The sequence below is a fragment of the Pyrus communis genome, chromosome 3, assembly GCF_963583255.1.
Source record: "Pyrus communis chromosome 3, drPyrComm1.1, whole genome shotgun sequence".
Taxonomy (NCBI): domain Eukaryota; kingdom Viridiplantae; phylum Streptophyta; class Magnoliopsida; order Rosales; family Rosaceae; genus Pyrus; species Pyrus communis.
Window position 1 is genome coordinate 1,302,133 of NC_084805.1, and position 25,417 is coordinate 1,327,549.

The 25,417-nt window shown below is 37.2% G+C and overlaps 1 protein-coding gene and 3 pseudogenes across 1 annotated transcript; 2 read left to right on the top strand and 2 right to left on the bottom strand.

Annotated features, from left to right (window-relative positions):
- The first annotated feature begins 171 nt into the window (after positions 1-171).
- LOC137727707 (L-type lectin-domain containing receptor kinase S.6-like) lies at positions 172-2,017 on the top strand (annotated as a pseudogene).
- A 197-nt stretch (positions 2,018-2,214) lies between these two features.
- Positions 2,215-7,460, bottom strand: LOC137727706 (TMV resistance protein N-like). The gene is made up of 7 exons (XM_068466527.1): positions 7,324-7,460; positions 6,146-6,711; positions 4,837-5,944; positions 4,458-4,736; positions 3,342-4,334; positions 2,685-3,279; positions 2,215-2,546 (listed from the first exon to the last, which is right to left on the bottom strand). The coding sequence occupies exons 2-6, from the start codon at positions 6,667-6,669 to the stop codon at positions 2,704-2,706; spliced, it is 3,480 nt and encodes a 1,159-aa protein (XP_068322628.1). The 5' UTR covers positions 6,670-6,711; positions 7,324-7,460; the 3' UTR covers positions 2,215-2,546; positions 2,685-2,703.
- A 9,727-nt stretch (positions 7,461-17,187) lies between these two features.
- Positions 17,188-20,840, top strand: LOC137727564 (L-type lectin-domain containing receptor kinase S.6-like; annotated as a pseudogene).
- Positions 20,034-25,192, bottom strand: LOC137727565 (TMV resistance protein N-like; annotated as a pseudogene).
- Positions 25,193-25,417: the final 225 nt, after the last annotated feature.

Genomic DNA, 25,417 nt, shown 5'->3' on the forward strand with positions numbered 1-25,417 from the left:
ACTTTTGAAAGGCCTAAATTAACCCCTATATAATATACAAATTACAATACTTACCCTAACTTGGCTCTCTTTGGCGTCTTGGGAGCAGACTAGATTTTGCTGTGTGTTTCTCAACCAGTGAAAATTTTTATTTTTGTGAATGCTTCAACTTTTAGATTTATTAATGGGAAACTTATTCAAAGAACAAGACAGTTGCACGTTAATCAAACAGAATTGTCTTTGTTAGTATTTCAGTTAGAAAATTGATCAGGGAAAACAGTTTATTGGAGAAGTCTGAATCGAGCTCTTACAAGTAATAGGTAGTACAATTCATCCAACGGAGTATATGAGCCTTCCGGAGCCACCCTCGATGTCGAAAGACTCGTTCATCGCTGTGAAATTCGATACCAGGTTTGATCCTATGGTCGCTGACCTCAGTGGTTACCACATTGGTACTGATGTGAACACGGTTGTGTATGTTGCCTGTGTCGATGTTGTTTTAAGAGGAATTGATTTGACGAGTGGGAGGGAGATTACCGCTTGATTGAGTACAGAGATGCTGTCAAGATTTTCGGGTTTGGGTCAGATACTCGGCAACTAGGCCTCCAACGCCTCTTCTTTGTTGCTCAGATTGACCTCTCCAACCAGTTCAAGGAGTTCATGCGTGTCAGTTTCTCTGCCTCGAATGGGCAGGGCTCTTCAATTCACCTTGTTGACAGGCAAGACTTTCAGATCTCTTCCAACCGGGATTACTAGTTACTACTGGTGAGTTTGAAGAAGGGGACTACTTCACGTGCACTTCACCGGAAGATTCAAGTACCAAAAGCAGCCCAGAAAATCGTACTCATGGAAGAAAAATAAAGGTACTGGAGATGGCTTTTGGTTTGGGAGGTTGAGCCGCATTTGTCCTCTCCATATTCGCATTCCGTTTCATTATTTGTTTTGTATGTGTGAAGGAGAGAAAAGTCACTGCCAGAAGGAGCAGAGAGGGCAAAACTTGTTGAGTTGAGGCGAATAAAGTTCTGATAGGTTTGTCACTAAGATCAGCTACAATGGGGTTTAACCAAAACAGGGTTGTTGGGGAAGGGGCATCGGCTAAGGTTTATAAAGGGTCTCTGCCCTCTGGTGATAAGTGGCAGTGAAAATGTTTGAGAGGGCTGTGGAATTGTTAGTCTGCATCATCCTTAAACCATAGAGTTTGCAACTATGGTGAGTTGTTTGCGGCACAAGAATCTGGTTCAGCTTCATGGGTGGTGATGTGAGGGTAATGAGTTAGTCCTGGTGTACGAGTATGCCCAATGGAAGCCTCAGCTAAGTTCTTCACAAAAGCTTCAATTCAGCAATTGTTCTATCCTAGAAGCAAAGACTTAATATAGTTCTCAGAGTCTCATCTGCTCTTGCATATCTTCACGAGGAGGGTTAGAGGCAAATAATTCATAGAGATGTTAAAACTTGCAACATAATTCTCGATGCAGATTTTAAGCCAAACTTGGAGATTTTGGTCCAGCAGAAGTGTATGAGCATAGTTCCATCAGTGCAAGAGAAAAAACTATACCGGCCGGAACAATGGGATATCTTGCTTCGGGATACGTTTATTGAGGTGTTCCAACTGTTAAAACTGATGTTTACAGCTTTGGTGCGGTGGTATTAGAGATGGCGACGGCGAGAAAGCCGGTGGAGGATGATGGAACAGTGGTGGTTGATTGGGTTTGGAGCATGTGGGAAAAAGGGAAGCTGATCGAAGCTGCTGATCCGAGGTTGTTGGGGAAATTTGATACGGTAGAGATGGAGAGGATGCTGATGACTGGACTTGCTAGTGTGCACCCAAACCTTGTGAAGAGGCCAACGGTGAAGGAAGCTGCAAGAATTCTTAAGGGCAAAAAGACGCCTCCTCTGCGGCCTTCAAGAAACCAAAGGTGAGCCTTTGGCCTGTTTTGCCTGATGAGTTTGAAGAAATCTCGTTCGGCTGTGGTGTTCGGCCATGTCTTGAACTCAATGATGTACAATATTTGACTCCGAATAACCACTTTGGCAAGGATTAGTTGCTCGTAATAGATCAAGTAACCTCGCAATTAGTAGGATTTCAGTGCAGTTTGTAGAAGAGAAACTAGGAGCTTGTTGTTGACTGGGGAACTTGAGGAACCCCTCAAGCATTTTGTAGTCTCAAATTGTCTGTTTTGTCATGATTGACATGGTCTCAAGCATTTTGTTATAAGCTGATGGACTTAATAATTCAAATGATGTTGGAAAGATAGAATTAAGTTTCGTGTTTCATCCAAATATTCCTTTCGAATTTTGTTATTTGTACAACAATAGATGACTGCAGATCAAGAGAACAGTGTTTTTCCATTAGTTACAAAAACAGACTGAAACACGTCAATTCTTTCTGTAAGAATTTGAATTCAACTCCCGGTGTTTTCAGAAAATGAACCTCGTGGTTCATTCTTGTACCAGCAAGAAACATTGAGGCCAACTCCACGGCGATTGGATAGTATTTGTCCTGCTTCAACTCCAGCCAGCTTTGCCAATTCTTCCCAAGTTTATGATGCAACTGACTTTACAGGGCACTGAAATGAAATGAAGAAATGAAAAACTATTGCAATGAGAAATTAAGCAGATTGAATTCATTGACTAAGATGGCGAAGAAAAAAATTATCTTTAATGACAATAAAGCTGATGGGATAAATCGATCGGGACTTGCTTACATTTATTATAAGATGGTGACTAGTAACAATGTCTTTTGTGGATTTGTTCAGTGTCGTTGAAGCTAGCATTTACAGGCCCACTTGAAGTTTCCTCATCGCTATATTCATGTGTTCGTTTCAGGATTTTCAATGCTTGGTTTAGCTCTTCCAAATCTTGCTTGTACACCAAACGAGCCCCACACTTCTTCACACTATTGAAGTCCACGCATTGTGTTGGCAGTCCGATATTTTGAATGTAAGTTTTGAATAAAAATTGTTCATGATGACAATTTTCACGAGTCCAATAAAATACGCAAAGATGGTCTGACAGAAGTGACCCTATTTTAAATTTCAAAAGGCTATTCCCTAAAAAATTCAAAAGGTTATCCAGTAAAAACTTAATAATAATATGGTCAGGGTGAAGTGCATTGGACAAGTTTTGGTTAGGATCTTGAAAAACAAGACAAAAGGCAATCCCCAACCAGTCGGTACATGATGGTGGTGGAAGCTTCACATTTACTGAATTTCCCACACTCTGATTACTGAACCACTCTGGAATTTCACTTCCAGGCCATACAACATTTGGGGCCTCTTTTCTGGAACATGGACGAAGTACCTATAACAAAAGAACTATTTTAGAGAGAGAGAGAGAGAGAGAGAGAGAGAGAGAGAGAGAACCTCATAATGAGTGACAGATCTTGGAATCCTTGAGAGTATTGTATTAATCCAGCCTTCATCTTGAACCAATGCAATGCAATTCTTGCAAGTGAACCAAAAATCATACAAATTGGTGAATCTGCTGCTCAACTTGGATGCATCTGTCAACCTTTTTAAGGAAGCACAATCATCTAGAGATACATATAATTCGCTATTTGATGGAAGAGGTGGCAATTCTTGAAGGCTTTTGCACCTGTCCAGGTCAAGCCACCTGAGCTTAGAAAGGCGTCTAATGCTTTCAGGTAGACTGACGAAATTATTTCCACTAAGTTTCAAACTTTCCAATAAGGACAAGCAGCCAATATCATCGGGGATATCTCCTTCACAGATTTCACAATCTCGTAGATATAACCTTCTCAAAGAGCACATACGATTTAGAGAAGACAACACCAAACACCAACAAGGAGGATCCGGACGACTCTTTCCAAGTCCTAATAAGCGGAGAAGGCCCCACCCCTCCCTTGCTCTAGCATCCGATCCCTCAAATGTTAGCAAGACGAGATTTTTCATACCCACAAGCGGCTCTTTCATGGTGGCTCCCAAATCAAGTATCCTTAAGTGATCCATGTCTCCGGGAAGTTTTTGTATCTTTGAGCATCCACGCACATCGAGATATATGAGAGACTTCAAATTACAAATAGCCCTTGGAAGGTTCAAGAGATTTTTGCAATTATATAGAAACAATTCCTCAAGGCCAACCAGATATCCTTTTGATGAAGGTATTTTCTCAAGAGAATCCATTTCAACCTCACTTGGGAGGCTCTTAATGCTTTCACACCAACTAAGGTCTAAAACTTCAAGTCTTTTAAGAATTACAATAGTTGGGTGGATCTTAACTAAATTCCTACAATTCGAAAGATCCAACGTCTCAAGATTTGGAAGACCACTGAAATCTGGGGTACTCTTCAACTTATTGGAGCTCTCAAGACTGATATATTTCAAGTTGGGTAAGTCCTGTACAGCACCGATAAGGTTCAGATCATATATTTAGCTTCTACAACCTTAAAGTTTATTCAAAATAATAAATAAATGATTACTTTGCAAATTAAAAAGCATTTATTCAACACTTCCTCTTACCACTTTTCCCTTCCATAGCCGAACAAGATTGCTATTATTCATGATGAGTTCAGTAAGCAAGTGCGGATGAAAGTTGGTTGGAAGAAACTTGGACGGATAGAAACTCCAATTTATAATTCTCAAGGAACATGGAAGAAATTCGGGACCTGAAGAAAAGATCAAATTATTGAATTCCAAAAACCTCAGTCCTGACATCTTAGACAAGGCTTCGCAATTCCACTGGCGTACCTCCTCTACTTTGGGCAAGCATAAGGATATTACTTCAATTGCTCCTGTTCCCTAACAATTAAGAAAAAATGACAAATTAATTCACATTCAAGTCTAATATAGTGTCAAAATAAATCATATCTTCTTTCAAATTTGGTATTTAACTTCTTACCGTATTAGTCGTGAATACACGAGTAATGTCCTCGTATAACCACAACCTACTGCGTCGACCAGGCTCTTTAGACTCGTCACCAATAATTTTCCATGCCATTTCTTGTATCAAATCATGCATCCATATGCAATTGGGATGATCTTGATAGAGGAGAGATCTCTCAATTAATCCATCTATCACAATACGGCTGGACATTCCAAAAGGATTAGAATTATGTAGCATTTCAATTACTTGCTCCGTGTGCTTCCCTTTGTGGAGACATGCAACATCGAGGAAAATGCTCTTCTCCCGCTCTTCTAGTCCATCATAACTTATTTTAAGTTTATCAAAAATTGTTGGATTAAGAATCTTTGACAGACTATCCCGTTCACTATTCCAAGCAGCTAGCCCTCTCTTAAACAATGTCGCCCCGAAAATTTTAAGAGCTAATGGAAGGCCTCTAGCATGATTAATGAAATACTTGGACAATTCCAAAAAATCTTCCTCAGGTTGGTCTTTTTTAAAGGCATGCAGGCTAAAGAGCTCAAGTGCTTCGGCATCATTCAACCCCTGAACCTTATATAATGTTTCTATACCATGTTGGACTAGCAAACGCTGATTCCTAGTTGTCACGATAATTCTACTCCCCATACCAAACCAACCTTGATTTCCAGCCAATACTTCGAGTTGCTTTAATTCATCCACGTCATCAAGTACGAGAAGAACCTTTTTATTATGTAAGAACTTCTCAATGAGAATGCTTACGCGCTCTTCATCCCAAATTTCTTCAATCCTTTCCCTCAAGAACGGGAAAAGAAGTTTTTTTGCAAGATCAACCATACCATTTTTTGCACAAACCTCTCTGACGTTGGCAAGAAAACAATGAACTCCAAAATGATGGCAAATTTTATTGTAAACTAGCTTAGCAAGGGTTGTCTTGCCTATGGCACCCATCCCCGTTATCCCAATAATGCGAACATCATTGGCATCAAGAGCTAATAGCAAAATTAGTTGCTCGAATGCATAATCAGTTCCGACTAACTTCCGTGAAGCATCTGATGGTATGAATGTAGCTTGCCCTTTCCGCCAGACACTTTTGACGATATCTTCGATAAGCTCTCTTTCAGATCTACAATGAAGAAAAGTAAAATAAGCAATCAATGGAAGATAAACAGAGCATTTGTACTTTTCATCTCCCTGCTGGGAGTGGAGCTTTTGGTGGCTCCTCTGTTTTACTCCTTGTTGTTAATGAAGTTCAGCTTTATCACATAAAAATAAAAAATAAAAAAATAAAACAGATCTGGGAAATTAATTGTCCGTGCATGCTTACTTAAAATTCTTCAAATGCCACCCAGAAAATTTGGATATTTTTTTCAAATCAGCTCTCCACTGGGTCACCTTCTTTTTGTCTTCGGTAGTGATTAACTTTTCTTCATGATCCGCGAAGGCTTTGGCAAAACATCCCCGTTGATTTCCAACGTCAGATGGATCCATATCATAAAAGACCGGCAGAACTGAGTTCCTGCCTTCCATGTATTGAAGAATGGTTGTGAGTTCGTCTAAGCACCATTTGGAAGAAGCATAGTTTGGCGAGAGAACAACGATTGCTATATGCGATTCTTTGATCGCACTTGGGAGCTCGAGAGGAATACTTGTTCCTTCTTCAAGCTCTCGATCGTCAAAGAAAGTTGTAACTCCTTGGCACTTGCACAATTCATGGTATAGATGGGATACAAAACCTTTGCGGGTGTCTACACCCCTGAAACTCAAAAACACATCATACTTCCATCGAGGAGCTGATTCATTTGAATAAAAAGATGCAGAGGCTCTTTGGGTGCTCAAAGTCAATGCCATCAGAAAACACAGTTGCTGTAAATCGGGTACTGCAAACAATAACTGAATGAACAAGCAAAATGATAGAAGATCAATGTTTTAAAATTTAAAAAAAAATTAAGTGATAATAAACAATTAGGCAATTAGCAAACTCACTCGCTCAAAAAATTCCATACTCTCAAATACTCTAAAAATGAAGTGATATTAAGTGATATTAAGAGAGGAACTGTTAAACAATTAGCAATACTCACTCGCTCTCTCTTTTGTATAAAGTGATATTAAGAGAGGAACTGGTTTTGATTAATTTCACTTTGAAGTTTTGATCACACTAACCAACGGTTAAACGATCTTTGTTTGATCGCTTTGGTCAAGGGGATTACTACTAAAAAAAAAAAGCAAAACCATTTAATCAAACTAAACTACAAGTTCATTGCATCATATTGGTTTCATATGACTGATTTGAATGTTCATCACATAAGTAAAAAGATAAACTTCGATTAAAAGGGAAAAATAATTACTAATTTAGTGAGAAAATGGGTTCTGCAAACAAAACCAGTAGTCAATGAACAAGTGAAACAAAAATGAGCAGTTAAAAAGAAAATAGAAACTTTAAATCTTGTTTTCGTAATTGAAAATGTATATTAAGCGAAAGAGATTAAGGAATCAGAGAATTACCAGAAAAACAAAATACAGGATCAACACAAGCTTGCACAGGCAGAGAAAAGTGACAAATGGCAAGGAAAGAAGCAGAAAAATCGCACTAAAATTCTCACAACAAAGTTGTAGGAATAGAGGAAATTCACAGAGGTAGGAAAGGACACAAATGGGAGGGAGATGGACAATTGAGTGCTTATACTGGTAGTGGAGGTGGTGGGGACCACACGGTTCAGTATAGGTGATATTGTCAGATGATGACTTATTTACAAAGAAAAGTTCGTATGACTGTTTAACCAAATAGGACTAAAAGAACCAAAATTTTAAGATGATTTATGGTAAATTATTTAACGATTTAAACATTTGGAATATCTCATACTCTCGAGGACCGTTAAATTTCAAACAATTACTAATGGTCCCAAAAAAAAACAGAGAAGCTAAGAAATGATTAAATGATCTCAGTTTGATCGCTTTGACCGATACTTACTGTTGAATTTAGTGACTCATTCTGATTGGGCCGTTTATTTTGGCTCAAGCCAATTGATTGGCTGTTTTAATAGCTCCATATGAAAGCTAAGAGATTTTTTAATGTGACCGTAGTGATACACCACGTGTTCCTATATAAATGATAGAATATGTATGCTAAAAAGTTAATAACTTAAAATTTAAAATTTTTCACTACTTACATAAAAACACGTGGTATATCATCCGTGTTCTCGTCACAACTAAAAATTTCTCATGAAACCCACGTGATGACTACGTTAAAGGCAGAAAGCAGCCAATATTAGAAAGGAAAACTAATAAAAAAAGCTTGAAAACTTTGAGTTTTAACGATAAAGACAAAATAAAGGATAAAATGAATAGTATCATAATTAACCTTTTAATGTAAAAATATGATTTTTTTGTTAAAATAAACAGTACCGAAAACTTTTCGTTAATGTTCCCCATATTAGAAGGCATTGGATGCTTTTCTTTTGGTTCCCATCACCAAAAAGAAAAATAAAGGCAACCTATGCCCTTCGGTTCCTAAAAAACAGGGAGAGGCAGATAAAAAAAAAAAGAAAAAAAAAGCAGCATTATAAGGCATTGGATGCTTTTCTTTTGGTTCACATTAGCAAAAGAGAAAACGAAAGGTTTTGGGCAATTACACATTCAAGATATTGGTGCTACATTTTATGGTTTTTGGGAGAGATGTATTTTCATCTTCTCCATTTATTCTTTATTTGAGAGAACTATTAGGTGTATGTGGGATTTGGGGTTTGAAACTTAAAAACTCTATTTGTAATTTCCATTGATTATTAGTGAATCTTCTTGGCCATTTCTGCACTGGAGGTAGACTTATGCCAAATCAGTTTAAATCTTTGTGTTACTTTGAATTGTTTGCTTTGTCATTTTTTTTGTTTTTTGTATTAATTTATTCATTTCATATTTGAAGCACAACATTTACTACTAAAAAAATGAGCTAAATCATTTAATCAAATTAAACTACGAGTCCAGTGCATGAAACTGCTCAATGTTCACATTGGTTTCATTTGACTGATTTGAATGTTTCATCACATAAGGATAAACTTGGATTAAAAGGAAGAACAAACACTAATTTAGTGAGAACATCAGCAATCAAACATTGACATCCAGTATTGAGCCAAAGATAAGTTGGAAGGACCTAGCAAGCAGCTCCATCAGCCAAAATTTCTAATCAACACCGGCACACAAGCGATCAAGTAACAAAACAAATTACTCTCAAGTCTCAACATAAAACGTTCTATGTAGGAAAGAATGAATGAATTACATTAAACTAAAACGTCAAGACAACAATGTAATCAACCTATTACATGTTGTCACGCCTCAAAGTTAAAATCTCCCTCAAATAAGCAACAAAGAAATCCCCACGCAAGAGCTGTCCACTTTCCAATACACGTTAGCGCATGGACTCCTAAAGTGAAATGACAAGTATTTTACACAAAAAAAAAAAAAAAAAAAAAAAAAAAAAAAAAAAAAGAGGTGGAGGACTGACTGAGAAATTTCCAGGAAGCTTCCCCATTGGGACGTGTTATCTTTCTTCACCTTTTCTCTTCTCACCAAGGTGATTGGATGCAAGATATGTGACTTCTCTGTAAGTTCCCAATTTTCCAATCATTTCAAGAGGAAACTATTAATGTCACCCACTATGAAACTTTTTTGTAAAATTAAAAAAATTAAAAACAATTTATCTATACTAAGGAGGTGAAAGGTTGGGTTAAACCTTACTATGGACCATTAATAAAAGTAATTGGATGCAAGACTTTTTGAGTAAGTTTCCAACTTCTTATCAGAAAATATATTCATGTCTTTTTTTTTTTTTTTTTTTAAAGGAAAATATTTATGTCACCCACAAATCTAGGTTGTTTCACACGAGCATTCCAATGTCAGGTTCTCCTTTTTGATATATGGGTGGATCAATCTGCCCAATGCCTCCCAGTCCCACTATTAAATATGAATGACATGTTCTTAGCACGATTCACTAACATAATGACAATGTTCATGTTGATGTTCATGAGGCTTACAATCTTCACGAAGCAAGTAAATTACTCAAAGGTGTTCTGACACAAGACTATTTTCGATTTGTAATTTTCAAAGAAAACTTGTTTGACTCCTTCTAATTTTTAGTTTTTAAAGAAATGCAAACTAAAAACTAGTTTCTTGTGATTTCAAAATTTATATTTTCAGTTTTTAATTTTAGTTTCTAATCAACACCATGACACAAGCCATCAAGTAACAAAACCAATAAAAAGTCAACTGAAAACATTATATGTCAAAAAGAACAATGAATTACATGAAACGAGAACGCCAAAATAGTCATGTAGTCAACCTATTGCGTGTTTTCACGCCACAAAATTAAAATATACAATGTGAGGTGGCAACAAATTTGAGCCACACCGCTGTAATGTTTCCGTGCAATGTAAATCCCCCTCAAAGAAGCAAAGGAAATCCCCATGCAAGAGCTCTCTACTTTCCAATACTCGTTCGTGAGGAAAAGCTGAAAGGACAAGTATTTTCCACAAAACAAGTGGAAGACCGACTGTTGGAAATTTCCAAGAAACAAAGATTTGATTTCTGAGTAAGTTCCCAACTTTCTTCTGATTTCAAAGTCACCTACTTATCTTATTTCTTCACTAACTTTTCAAAAAGTGGAAGACTGACAATGAGAAAGTGACCTTGCTGGGAGTCGTTATCTTTCTTTACCTTTTCTTTAAGAGGAAACTATTTATGGCACCACCAACCATGAAACTTCCATATAGGTTTTTTCACACATCTTTTTGTTAGGTCCGCACTTCTCCAAAGCTTTAGGCCACACATCTGTTCTATTAATCAGATCTGGAAAAAGAAGCAACGGTGGCAATTCTGCCTCCTCACGTACTTTTAGTACATGCTAAGCTAGACAGATGGGCTACAAGTCCACTTACAATGTTGAGTCTTTGTTGAATATGTTGCGACTTCCCCTGTCATTTAGACAACCCATCTCACAGTTACACCCTGCAATAAATATATCACCCCCAGCAATTAGCAATATCAAATCTGATAAAACCAGTCAACCAACTGAGAAGTCTTCAATGCAAGCTGCAATGTAAGAGTTGAGTTGAAATGGTCCATACATCAAAGAAAATGAGCATTCATAAGAATCATGAAACCTAGGCTAAGTTCCATGGACTCTTAAGGTCTCTCATCCAAACATAGTATAAACACTGGATTTGGATGATGGTATTTAGATTTCCATGAAGCCTAGGCTACACCTTTCAGAAACGTACTAAAAAAAAAAGATAAAGGGGCTTCAAAATGACTAGATGCAAAACATTTGAGAGAACTTTCAAATGATACCTTAAAAGTCCTTTGTTGTGCGTCTTTCTATTGCATTGTAGTGTTTTAGTGGTAACTTTGTAGTGCTTTAGTAGTTCATCAGTAGTGTTCTTGTAGTGCATTTTTAACAATTAAGTCTAAAGTTTGTCCCTCATTCAAACATAGAACAAAACACCCTTGACAACTTTATGTTTTATACAAAAAAACTTCAAGAGCTCAACTGGAAAAAAAAAAAAGTCATCGTCTATCCACTTGTCATGCTCTAGTTGATTCTTAGTCGTGAAAAACTTCTCTCCATCATCAAGTCAGTTGGGTAATTTTTTTTCTTTTTTAACTATTGGATTTGAAGTGTTTTTCCATAAAGATCAAGTAGCATCATCTTCCAGGAGAATAAGTTTCGGAAAAGAACAAATTACTTTCAAATGAAAGCGAAAATATGGTACATCACATACACACTGCAGATATGACATAGGCGTATACCAGTATCTACTTCTTTACACACTCAACATCAACAAAATTTACATAATGAACCATTTATGAATGCCCTCATCACTCAAACGTAGCATTACATGTGTCAAATGTACTGCTTTCCTGGTAAAACCGACATCTTTATGGCCACAATACTTAAAGGAGGAGACTAATCAACAAAGTTCAAAAGATAAAAGAGGACATCACCAAATTAAGCAGGCCGAAATATGGACACTAATGGTAAAAAACGGTGATTCTCAAACACCTGTAAATATAATGCATGTTATGTTGTTTAACTGGGGAATGTACAACTATTAAGAATAGCCAAAAGTGATACATTAGGACCACTAAAGTATAGGCGGGTACTATAGTGCAATCCGATTAACCATCATTCTCCGGAATCTTTACTCTTCATGCATATCAGTGCTTATAGAGACATTATTTTATATACAAGTCTAAAACCCATGATTTTCTTCTATATATTACTGAAACTATAAAAAAATTTAGTAGTGCAACAACATGATTAAAAAAATTTGTAAGTAATCACTAATTAAACACGAGAAGCCCTGATGATAAATCTTTCATTATATTAGATAAATCTAATAAATCATCAATCTCTGAAATCTTCACTCTTCATGCATACCAATGCTCATGGAGATATTATATGATTTCTTCTATATATTGTTGGGATATAAAAAATTTCAGTAGCGCAAGAACATGATTAGAAAAATGTATGAATCACTAAACTTGAGAAACCACTGATGTTACATCTTTCATCATATTATATAAATCCTCTCACCAAAGGATGAAAACAGGAAAAGTGAGAAAAGGAGTAGCTATCTTAATTTATTATTTATACTTAAAAGAACTGAGGTTAGCAGATTTTGATACTGGATGGCTTAGGCAGCAAAAAGAGCTACAATATCTATATTTAAAATACAAGCATTATTTCCAATTGATTAACCCTCTCAGGCGAGATCCGCATGGAGAGAGAAAACAAAAGTCCAATTTATACTGTGCTCTAAAGCTGCTTAATAAATGCACGAACAGAGACATTCCAATAGTGTCATAATTTCTTTTGTTTTTTGATGACTTATAGCATCACCATATATTTAGGGAACAAAAAGACAAATAAAAGTTTACATGTTTACTAAGTTAGAAAAACACAAAATATTGGTTCACAGTTGCCTGCTGAGTACTATGGTTCTTTGCTTTTTACACCATTGGGCTTGACTGGTTCCAACATTGTACTTCTTTTACTTTTTAAGTCTTTGTTTCTAATTAAAAAAAAAAAAAAACTGAGAGAGAATGAGAGAGAGAGACTAAAAGTACTCTGATTCTGGTCAATAAACATTGTAGGAGCAGGCATATGAAATATAAAGCATGGATTAACAAACAGTAATGAAAATAATAGCTTAGAATGGAAAGCAAGGCTCACAGAAAAGTAATCTCTAAACACTCGAAACTCTGGAGTTATTACATGGGAGTTTTGAGTATGGTGATTTGCATAGAAACACACTAACCCTGTGTTTGGTTGCAGACTTTCAAAGTACCAGGAAATTTGGACTCAGTTTTTAAAAATGTACTACATAACACCATCATTGAGCTACTCAACACTGCAAATCTACTTCTAAAGCACTAGAAATGCCTTACAAGACACTAAACAAGGGATTTTAAAAAAGACATTTTGAACAATTGAAAATTCTATTAAACGTATTGCATCTAGTCATTTTCAAGTCCCTATCTTGTTGTTGTAAAGAACTCCTAACAAATTTAGCTTAAGTTCCATGGACTTTTAAGGTCCCTCATCCAAAATAGGGTAAACACTGCATTTGGACAATGAAACGCACTACAAAAAAAATAGATAGTCTTCAAATTGACTAGATGCAAAACATTTGAAAGAACTTGCAAATGAAACCTTGAAAGTCCCGTGTTGCACGCCTTTCCACTGCATCTGTAGTGTTTTAGTAGTAACTTTGTAGTGCTTTAGTAGTTCATCAATTGTGTTCTTGAAGTGCATGTTTAACAATTAAGTCTAAAGTTTTTCCCTCATTCAAACATAGAACAAAACACCCTGATAACTCTAAGTTTTATGCAAAAACACTTAAAGAGCTCAACTGAAGGGAAAAAAACCCTCGTCTATTCACTTGTCATGCTCTAATCAATTCTTAGTTAGTGAAATCCTTTCTCCATCATCAAGTCAGTTGGGTTTTCTTTTTCTTTTTTAACTATTGGGTTTGAAGTGGTTTTCTCTAAAGATCAAGTAGCATCATCTTCCAGAAGAATATACTCACTAAATTCGTTATCTCTTATTAATAAATACGCACAAAATAACAACAATCGGAAGTCCCACAGCCCAAGCCAAATATATACTTGTAAAATACTGACTGCATATAAGCAACCAAACAGAAGAAGCTTAAAGTATAAGGTGATGTGGATGTAAAATATAAATTTCACCCATTCAACCTTTAAATCATATGAACAATCCAAAGTTCTAAAATTAAAAAAACACATGTTTCCATTTGCCCTTAATCTTTGAGTCAGCCAAAAAAGGAGTTATTTCGCAAACCTTGACATTTAGACAAAGGTTACCATTAAAAACATATATTTAATACCCCTGAATCCAATAACAACTGCTACACCAATGAACTAATATACCCATTTTTATTGTATACGAATTGGAACAGTGGAAGGTTACAAATTCCACACACATATGAATGCTAAATATATCACCCCTAGCAATTAGCAAAATAAAATCTGATAAAACTAGTCAACCAAATCAGAAATCTTCTTTATTCCCCCTTCCCCTATTGACTGATAAAAGAGGACATAACCACATCAAGCACCACCAAATTTGGACACAAATGGTAAAAAACTGTGATTCTCCAACACTTGTAAATATAATGCATGCTATGCAGTTTAACTGGGGAATGTACAACTACTAAAAGTGATAAATTAGAACCACTAAAGTACAGGCAGGTATATTGTAATCCGATTAACCATCATTCTCCAAAATCTTCACTCTCCATGCATACAAGTGCTGCTTATGGAGACATTATATGATAGACAAGTCTACAACTCATGATTGTGTTCTATATATTACTGAAGCTATAAAAATTTCAGTAGTGCAACAACATGACTAAAAAAAATGTATGAATCTCTAAACGCAAGAAACTGCTGATGATACATCTGTCATCATAGTAGATAAATCTGATTAACCATCTCCGAAATCTTCACTCTTCACGCATACCAGTGCTTCTGGAGACACTACATAATATACAAGTCTAAAACACATGATTTTCTTCTATATATTACTAAACCTGTAAAAATTTCAATAATGCAACAACATGATTAAAAAAATGTATGAATCACTAAACACAAGAAACCGCTGATGATACATCTTTCATTAGATAAATCTGATCAACCATCATTTTCAGAAATCTTCACTCTTCATGCATACCAGTGCTTATGGAGACATTATATCATATAAGAGTCTAGAACTCATGATTTTCTTTTATATGGTACTGACGCTATAAAAATTTCAGCAGTGCAACAACATGATTAAAAAAAATGAATGAATCCCTAAACACGAGAAAACCCTGATGTTACATCTTTCATCATATTAGATAAATCCTCTCACAGACGGATGAAAACAGGAAAAGTGAAAAGAATGGCTATTTTAATTTATCATTCATTCTTAAAAGAACTTAGGTTAGCAGATTTTGATATTTCATGGTTAGACTGCAAAAAGAACCAAAAAAATCTATATTTAAAATAAAAGCATCATTCCAATTGATTAACCCTCTCAGGCGAGATTTGCATGAATATAATGGAGAGAGAAAAAAATTCCAATTTAAAATGTGCTCTAAAGCTGCTTAATGAATTCACGAACAGAGACATTCCTATCATAATTTCTTTTGTTTTTAGATGACCTATAGCATCACCATATATTGGGCTGTTAGGGAACAAAAGCACTTAAATGAAAGTTACAAGTTTACTAAGTAAGAAAAACACAAACTATTGGTTCACAGTTGCCTACTGAGTACTGAGAACTAGTCATTTTTAAGTCCCTGTCTCATTGTTGTAAAGAACTCCTAACAAATTTAGCTTAAGTTCCATGGATTTTTAAGGTCCCTCATCCAAACATAGGGTAAACACTGCCTGTGGATGATGGTCTTCAAAGTTCCACGAAACCTAGGCTACACCTTTCAGAAATGCACTAAAAAAAAAAAGGAGATAGAGGGGCTTCAAAATGACTAGATGCAAAACATTTGATAGAACTTTCAAATGACACCTTGAAAATCTTTTGTTGCGTGTATTTAAGCTGCACTTGTAGTGTTATAGTGGTAACTTTGTAGTGCTTTAGTAGTTCATCAGTAGTGTTCTTGTAGTGTATTTTTAACAATTAAGTTTAAAGTTTGTCCCTCATTCAAACATAGAACAACACACCCGTGACAACTCTAAGTTTTATACAAAAACACTTCAAGAGCTCAATTGAAGGGAGAAAAAAAAACGTCGTCTATCCACTTGTCATGCTCGAATTGATTCTTAGTTGTGAAACCCTTTCTCCATCATCAACTCGGTTGGGTTTTCTTTTTCCTTTTTTAACTATTGGGTTTGAAGTGTTTTCAAGTACCATCATCTTCCAGGATAATATATACACACTGAATTCGTTAATCTCTTATAAGTTTCGGAAAAGAACCAAATAGTTTCAAAATGAAAGCGAAAATATGGTACAGCACATGCATACTGCAGATATGACATAGTCAAAATATGGTACAGCATATACACCAGTCCCTACGTATTTACACAGTCAAAATCAATAAAATTAACATAATGAACCATCGTTGAATGCCATCGTCACTAAAGCGCAGCATAACATATGTCAAATCTACCGCTTTCCCGGTAAAACCAACATCTTTATGGCCACAAAACTTAAAGGAGGAAACCAATCAACAAAGTTCAAAAGCTAAAAGGTTTTCGCTTTGCCAAAGGCACAAACCCAGATCATCCCCACTTCACTCTCAAAATCTTTACTTCAAAAAAACTTCACTTTGCCCTAAAATTCGATGATTCTACTCCCTCAAACACCCCACCAGACAGTTCCTACTAACTTAACCTAGGCCCATTCAAGTCTACTAATAATTAGCAGATCCAAACTTTCAAAAAGCAAAGTTCAAAAACTACAAAATTCAATTGAAAAACTGCAAGAAAAATGAACTTGGAATTGGGCAAAGGAACGTACCATAGTTTGCTAGTAGGTCAGGAGTCCAACTTGCAAGTCGAACCCCCTCAATTTCCAGAGAAGATATAGGGTTGAACTCAAGACACCTGCTTACACTGAAGTGAGTTCCTAATTACTGTTTCACAAGAGAGGGTAGCTTGTGTCGAAACTGCTTCCGCAAGAAGCAATGGGGAGCTTTCAATGGAACTTTTGAAAGGCCTAAATTACCCCCTATGTGATTTACAAATTACAACACTTACCCTAACTTTACTCTCTTTGGCGTCTTGGGAGCATCCTGGATTTTGCTCTGCGTTTCTCTCCTGGCGTCAAGTTGTTGCTGCCAAAGCTCTCTGCTTCCAATGGCCGCCAACAATCCGTCCCAGCGACTCCCATCAGGTTTGCCCACTCTTTTCCTCTTATTCTGCGTTCGGTATTTTCTCGAGAAAATTAATCGGAAAATGAGAGGTTTTTTCCTGAAAAATACGCAGAGTTGATCGACCGGTGCATGGGGTCGAAGATATGGGTGATAATGAAGGGAGACAAGGAGCTCGTAGGAACTCTGAGGGGTTTTGATGTTTACGTCAACGTGGTCCTCGAAGACGTCGCTGAATGGTATGATTCACTCTCTCAGTTCTTGTTGCATAATGTAGCCCGAAACCCTAGCATTTGGGGGGTTTTTTTACTCGTTTTCTCGACAAGTGTGAATCCTTATTTCTGTGAATGCTTCAACTTTTAGATTTATTAATGGGAAACTTATACAAAGAACAATACAGTTGGAAGTTAATCAAACAGATTGTCTTTGTTAGTATTTCACTTAGAAAATTGATCGGGGAAAACAGTTTGTTGGAGAAGTCCGAATCGAGCTCTTCCAAGTAATAGTCAGTACAATTCATCGAACCTCGGTAATCTCTTATGATGATGTCGATTCTCTGGGATCATCCAGAGGGGGGGTTATGTGAGCCTTCCGGAGCCATCCTCGGTGTCAAAAGAATCGTTCATCACTGTGAAATTCGATACCAGGTTTGATCCTATGGTTGCTGACATCAATGGTTACCACATTGGTATTGATGTGAACAGGGTTGTGTGTGTTGCCTGTGTTGATGTTGTTTCAAGAGGAACTGATTTGACAAGTGGGAGGGAGATTACTGCTTGATGGAGTACAGAGATGCTGTCAAGATGATTCGGTTTGGGCCGGATACTCATCAACTAGGCCTCCAACGCATCTTCTTGTTGCTCAGATTGACCTCTCCAACCAGTTCAAGGAGTTCGTGCGTGTCGGTTTCTCTGCCTGGAATGGGCAGGGCTCTTCAATTCACATTGTTGACAGGTGGAGATTCAAGACTTTCGGATCTCTTCCAACCGGGATTACTACGGATGCCTTTGAAGAAGGGGACTGCTTCACGTGCTCTTCACCAGAAGATCCAATTACCAAAAGTAGCCCAGAAAATCCAGTAATCTCTTATTATGATGTCGATTCTCTGGGATCATCCGGGAGGGGGTATGTGAGCTTTCCGGAGCCATCCTCGGTGTCGAAAGAATCGTTCATCACCATGAAATCCGATACCAGGTTTGATCCTATGGTTACTGACATCAATGGTTACCACATTGGTATATTGATGCGAACATGGTTGTGTATGTTGCTTGTGTTGATGTTGTTTTGAGAGGAATTGATTTGACAAGTGGGAGGGAGATTACTGCTTGATTGAGTACAGAGATGCTGTCAAGATGATTCGGGTTTGGGGTCAGATACTCGTCAACTAGGCCTCCAACGCCTCTTCTTGTTGCTCAAATTGACCTGTCCAACCAGTTCAAGGAGTTCATGCGTGTCGGTTTCTCTGCCTCAAATGGGCAGGGCTCTTAAAGTTCTGACAAGTTTGTCTCTTGCGGATATAAGATCAGCTACAACGGGGTTTAACCGAGGGGAAGGGGCATCAGCTAAGGTTTATAAAGGGTCTCTGCACCCTTGTTGGAGAAGTGGCAATAAAAAGGTTTGAGAGGGCTGTTGGGATTGGTAGTCTGCATCATCCTTTTACCATGGAGTTTGCAACTATGGTGGGTTGTTTGCGGCATAAGAATCTGATTCAGCTTCACGGGTGGTGTTGTGAGGGTAATGAGTTAGTCCTGGTGTACGAGTACATTGCCCAACGGAAGCCTCAACAAAGTTCTCCACAAAAGCTTCAATTCAGCAGATGTCCTATCCTGGAAGCAAAGACTTGATATGGTTCTCGGAGTCGCTTTTGCTCTTGCATATCTTCACGAGGAGTGTGAGAGGCAAATAATTCACAGAGATGTTAAAATTTGCAACATAATGCTCGATGCAGATTTTAATGCCAAACTAGGGGATTTTGGTCTAGCAGAAGTGTATTGAGCACAGTTCCATCATTGCAAGAGAAGCAACTATACCAGCTGGAACAATGGGATATCTTGCTCCGGAATACGTTTATTCAGGTGTTCCAACAGTAAAAACTGATGTTTACAGCTTTGGTGTGGTGGTGATAGAGGTGGCAACGGGAAGAAAGCCGGTGGAGGATGATGGAACAGTGGTTTCTGATTGGGTTTGAAGCATGTGGGAAAAGGGAAACTGATTGAAACTGCTGATCTGAGGTTTATGGGGAAGTTTAATATGGTAGAAAGGGAGAGGATGCTGATGACTGGACTTGCTTGTGTGCGCCCAAACCATGTGAAGAGGGCAACGGTGAAGGAAAGCTGCCACCAAGAAAACCAAGGGTAAGCCTTCGCCCTGTTTTCCTGATGACTCTGAAGAAATCCCATTTTGCTGTGGTGTTCGGCCAAGTCTCGAACTTGATGATGTACAATATCTTACTCCAAAGAGCCACTTTGGCAAGGATTAGTTGCTCGTAACAGATCAAGTAACCTCATAATTAGTAGGATTTCAGTGCAGTTTGTAATAGAGAAACTAGGAGCTTCTTGTTGACCGGGGAACTTGAGGAACCCCTCAGGTGCTTCAGTTAATTTGCAGATTTTGTAGTCTGAAATGTGTTTGATGTCTTATAGTAATGAAATGCTCAGTGTTTCCTTGTCTGTTTTATCACGATTGACATGGTCTCAAGTATTTTGTTATAAGCTGACGGATTTAATTATTCAAATGATGTTCGGAAGATTAAGTTTCGTGTTTCATCCAAATATTCCTTTTGAATTTTGTACCTGGTACAGCAGCTACATAGTATTGGCATGTTCTAAAAATTCACTGACTAGATGTATACTGATTTATGGGTTTGTCTGGTTTTTGCGGAAGGGCCCTTTGGAAACCGAACAGAAAAAGTATTGCAGTTTCTGGACTGCACAACCAGTTTCCATTAGTTACAAAAACTAACTGAAACAAGTCAATTCTTCCTTTCTATAAAAATTTGAAATTCTTTGAAATTCAACATTAAAGGTGTTTTCAGAAAATAAACCTCAAGATTAGCAATGACAGCAGGCAAGATAAATCACATTGGTGATCAGAAACCTGTGGTTCATTCTTGTACAAGGAAGAAACATAGAGGCCAACTGAACGGCTCCAGGATGGTACTCGTACTCTAAGTCCGGCTACTCCAATTCTTCCCAAGCTTATGATGGGGACTGGTTTTACAGTGAACTGAAATGAAATTAAGAAATGAAAAATTCTTTGTTAGTGTTAGATGTCTCTGTTAGATTTGTTATTGGCACATTACAAGCTCAATATCAAATACTAAATCAATCTTCTTTGGAAATTGTTATTGGAACTCTAAAAATCTCATTTTACACTCTAAACTTTCTATAAGTAGAAAGAAAAATATACTTATGAAGAGTGTAAAATGAGATTTTTTGAATGCTAATAACAGTTCCCTCTTCTTAATGCAATCAGCAAAAGTCTTGATACATCAACATTCTTATCCACTCGCCTTTCAATAAATATGGCCATCTTAATATATATAGCTTGTGGGATTTGAGTCCATTGACTAAAATATTTTTAAAGACAATTAAGCTGATGGGATAAACCGACGATGACTTACCTGCATTTATTATAAGATGGTGAAGATGGTGACTTGACAATGCCTTTTGCAGATTTGTTTTCTGTCGTTGAAGCTAGCACTTCCAGGTCACTTAGAGTTGTCTTGTCACGATATTCACGTGTTTGTTTCAGGATTTTGTCATTGGTTGAGTTCTTCCAAATCTTGCTTGTACTTGGTTGAGTTCTTCCAAATCTTGCTTGTACAGCAAACGAGCCCCACACTTCTTCACACGATTCGAATAAGTTCTATTACCATTAAAGTAAGTTTCGAATAAAAACTGATCTTGACAACAATCTCGACGAAGCAAATAGAATACCCAAAGGTTTTCTGACTCAAGAGACCTTATTTTTTTTGTACAAATCCCAGGGTAATCCAAGAAAGATAAACACTGAATTTCGAAATAACCATCGGCAGCTAGAATGGCCGAGTATTGGTTACGATCTTGAAAAAGAACGCAAAAAGCAATCCCCAACCAGTTGCTACATGATGGTGGAGGAAGCTCCACATTTACTGAATGTCCCACACTCTGAATACTGAACCACTCTGGAATTTCACTTCCAGGGCATAGCATACCTCTCCTAAAATATGAGATTCCCTGTAGCAGAAGAAATATCAATTATTTAGAGGGAGAGAGAAGATCAATTATTTAGAGAGAGAGAGAGAGAGAGAGAGGGGGGGGGGGGGGGGAAGAGAGAGAGTACTTCTTGATCAGTGGCAAATTTTAGAACCCTTGAGAGTATTGTATTAATCCAGCCTTCATCTGGAACCAATGCTATGCAATCCAGGCAAGTGAAACTAAAATCATACAAATTGGCGAATCTGCTGTTCAACTTGGATGGATCTGACAAACTTCGCAAGGAAGTACAATTGTCTACATCTACATGTAATTTGCTATTAGATGGAAGAGGTGGCAATTTTTTAAGGCTTTTGCACCTCTCCAGATCAAGATACGAAAGCTTAGAAAGGCGTCTAATGCTTTCAGGTAAACTGTCGAAATTATTTCCACTAAGATCCAATCTTTCCAGAAAGGACAAGCAGCCAATATCATCGGGGATATCTCCTTCACAGAGTTTACAATCTTTTAGAGATAACTCTGTTAACTCTGTCAAAGAGCATAAACTATTTAGAGAAGACAACACCAAATTCAAACAAGGAGGATCAGGACGACTCTTTCCAAGTCCTAGTAAGCGGAGAAGGCCCCACCCCTCCCTTGCTTTAGCATCCGATCCGTTACATAAGTGATCCATGTCTCCTTGGAGTTTGCCAATTTTTGAGCATCCTTGCATTCGGAGTCTTCTAAGATACTTTAAATTACAAATAGACCTTGGAAGGTTCAAGAGATATGAGCAACCAACTAGACACAACTCTTGAAGGCCAACCAAATGTCCAATTGATGAAGTTATTTTCTCTATCGGAGTCGCAGTTAAGTCAATCGAGGACACATTCTTCATCTGCTCCCCAAATTCTGGAATCTTTTTCACATCTGAGTTGCTAAGACTTAAAAATTCAAGAGAATCCATTTTAAGCTCACTTGGGAGGCTCTCAAGTTTTAAGCAGCAAGTAAAATTCAAAAATTCAAGTTTTTTAAGATGTGCAATAGACAGGTGTATCTCAACTAAATTGAAACAACCTTCAAGATTCAACTTCACAAGATTTGGAACACCACTGAAATCCGGGGTACTCTTCAATTCAATTGAGCTGCGAAGATCAATCCATCTCAAGTTGGGCAAGTCCTGTACAACACCGATAACATTCAGATCATATAAATAAATAAATGATTATTTTGTAAATTAAATAGCATTTATTCAAGGATGAATAATAATTAAGTACTCACTAATGTACTCTATATACTCATTTTTGTTTTGGTTCGTGTTCTTTGTTTATAAAGCTCAAGAAAAATTAAATAACATGTCCATTATTTTTTAAAATAATAAAATATACTTATCCAAAAAGTGAGTACTGATTAGTCAGTACGCAAGTAGTATCTTTTTATTCAACACTACTCTCATCACTTTTTTTTTTTTTTTTTAATGGTAAAAAAATACTTTTACCTCTTTTCCCTCCCATAACCGAACAAGCCTGCTTCCATACATGTGAAGTTCAGTAAGGAGGCGCATGTTGGTTGGAAGAAAATTAGAAGGATATTGAAGCCAGAATATAGTTCTCAATGACCACGGAAGAAATTTAGGAGCTGAAGAAAAGGTCGAATTAAAATTATCGACTATCAAAATCCTCAGTCTATCCATCTTAGAGAAGGCTTCCCAATTCCACTGGAGTCCAAATTCTGTTTTAGGAAAGTGTAGTGATATGACTTCAATTGCACTCGAACCCTGACAATTAAGAAAAAAGGACAAATTAATTTCACATTCAAGTATAATAGTGTCAAAAGTTCTTTCAAACTTGGTATTTACCGTATTGGTCGTGAATACATGAGAAATGTCATCGTAAAGCCACAACCTACTACGTAAGCCAGGCTCTTTAGACTTGTGGCCAATAATTGTCCATGCCATTTCTTGTATCAAATCATGCATCTGTATGCGTTTTTCATGATCTTGATAGAGGATCGATCTCTCAATTAGAACATCTATCACAATATGGCTAGAGATTCCAAAAGAATTAGAACCATCTAGTCTTTCAATTACATGCTTCGTGTAATACCCTTTGTAGAGACATGCAACATCGAGAAAAATGCTCTTCTCCCACTCTTCTAGTCCATCATAACTTATTTTAAGTTTATCAAAAATAGTTGGATTAGGAATTTTTGACAGATTATCCCAAACACTATGCCAAGCATCTAGCCCTCTCTTAAACAAAGCCGACCCCAAAGTTTCAAGAGCTAATGGAAGGCCTCCAGCATGATTAATGAAATACTTAGACAGTTCCAAAAAATTTTCCTCGGGTTGGTCTTTTTTAAAGGCATGCAGGCTAAAGAGCTTAAGTGCTTCGGCATCATTCAACCCCTGCACCTTATACGATGTTGCAATATCATGTTGGACTAGCAAACGCTGATTCCTAGTTGTAACGATAATTCTACTCCCCATACCAAACCAACCTTGATTTCCAGCCAATACTTGGAGCTGCTTTAATTCATCCACATCATCAAGTACGAGAAGAACCTTTTTATTGTGTAAGAACTTCTCAGTGAGAATGCTTGCGTGCTCTTCATCCCAATTTCCTGCGATCCCTTCCTTCAAGAACGGTAAAAGAAGTTTTTTTGCAAGATCAACCATACCATTTTTTGCATAAACCTCTCTAACATTGACAAGAAAACAATGAACTTCAAAATGATGGCAGATTTTATCATAAACTAGCTTAGCAAGGGTTGTCTTGCCTATGCCACCCATCCCCGTTATCCCGATAAAGCGAACATCATTGGCATCATGAGCTAATAGCAAACTTAGTTGCTCGAATGCATAATCAGTTCCGACAAACTTCCGTGAAGAATCTGATGGTATGAATGTAGCTTGCACTTTCCGCCAGACACCATTGACGATTTTTTCGATAAGCTCTCTTTCAGATCTACAAGGAAGAAAAGTATAATAAGCAATCAATGGAAGATAAACAGAGCATTTGTACTTTTCATCTCCCTGCTGGGAGTGGAGCTTTTGGTGGCTCCTCTGTTTTACTCCTTGTTGTTAATGAAGTCCAGCTTTACCACAAAACCAAAAAAAAAAAAAAAAAAAAAAAAAAAAAAAAAACAGATATGGGAAATTAATTGTCCGTGCATGCTTACTTAAAATTCTTCAAATGCCACCCGGAAAATTTGGATATTTTTTTCAAATCAGCTCTCCACTTGGTCACCTTCTTTTTGTCTTCCGTAGTGATGAACTTTTCTTCATGATCCGCGAAGGCTTTGGCAAAACATCCCCGTTGATTTCCAACGTCAGATGGATCTATCTCATAAAAGACCGGCAGAACTGAGTTCCTGCCTTCCATGTATTGAAGAATGGTTGTGAGTTCGTCTAAGCACCATTTGGAAGAAGCATAGTTTGGTGAGAGAACAACGATTGCTATATGCGATTCTTTGATCGCACTTGGGAGCTCGAGAGGAATACTTGTTCCTTCTTCAAGCTCTCGATCGTCAAAGAAAGTTGTAATTCCTTGGCACGTGCACAATTCATGGTATAGATGGGATACAAAACCCTTGCGGGTGTCTACACCCCTGAAACTCAAAAACACATCATACTTCCATCGAGGAGCTGATTCATTTGAATAAAAAGATGCCGAGGCTCTTTGGGTGCTCAAAGTCAATGCCATCGGAGAACACAGTTGCTGTAAATCGGGTACTGCAAACAATAACTGAATGAACAAGCAAAATGATAGAAGATCAATGTTTTAAAATTAAAAAAAAAAATGAAGTGATATCAAACAATTAGCAGTACTCACTCGCTCTAAAAATTCCATACTCTCGAGTACTCTTAAAACTAAGTGATATTACTGTAAATCTCATACTCTTGAGTACTCTAAAAATTCCAAAGAATTGGTAATGATCCCAAAAAAACAAACGGAGAAGCTATAGATTAGAAACTATTAAACAATTAGCAATACTCACTCGCTCTCTCCTTTGTATAAAGTGATATTAAGAGAGGAACTG

Bases quoted from the DNA above. Each gene is read 5' to 3' on its own strand.
- LOC137727706 (XM_068466527.1), bottom strand. From the start codon at position 6,669: ATGGCATTGACTTTGAGCACCCAAAGAGCCTCTGCATCTTTTTATTCA. The intron at 5,945-6,145 runs GTAAGCATGCAC...TCTTCATTGTAG, and splicing joins TGGCATTTGAAGAATTTTAA to ATCTGAAAGAGAGCTTATCG. The intron at 4,335-4,457 runs GTAAGAGGAAGT...GGTGCTGTACAG, and splicing joins GGCTATGGAAGGGAAAAGTG to GACTTACCCAACTTGAAATA.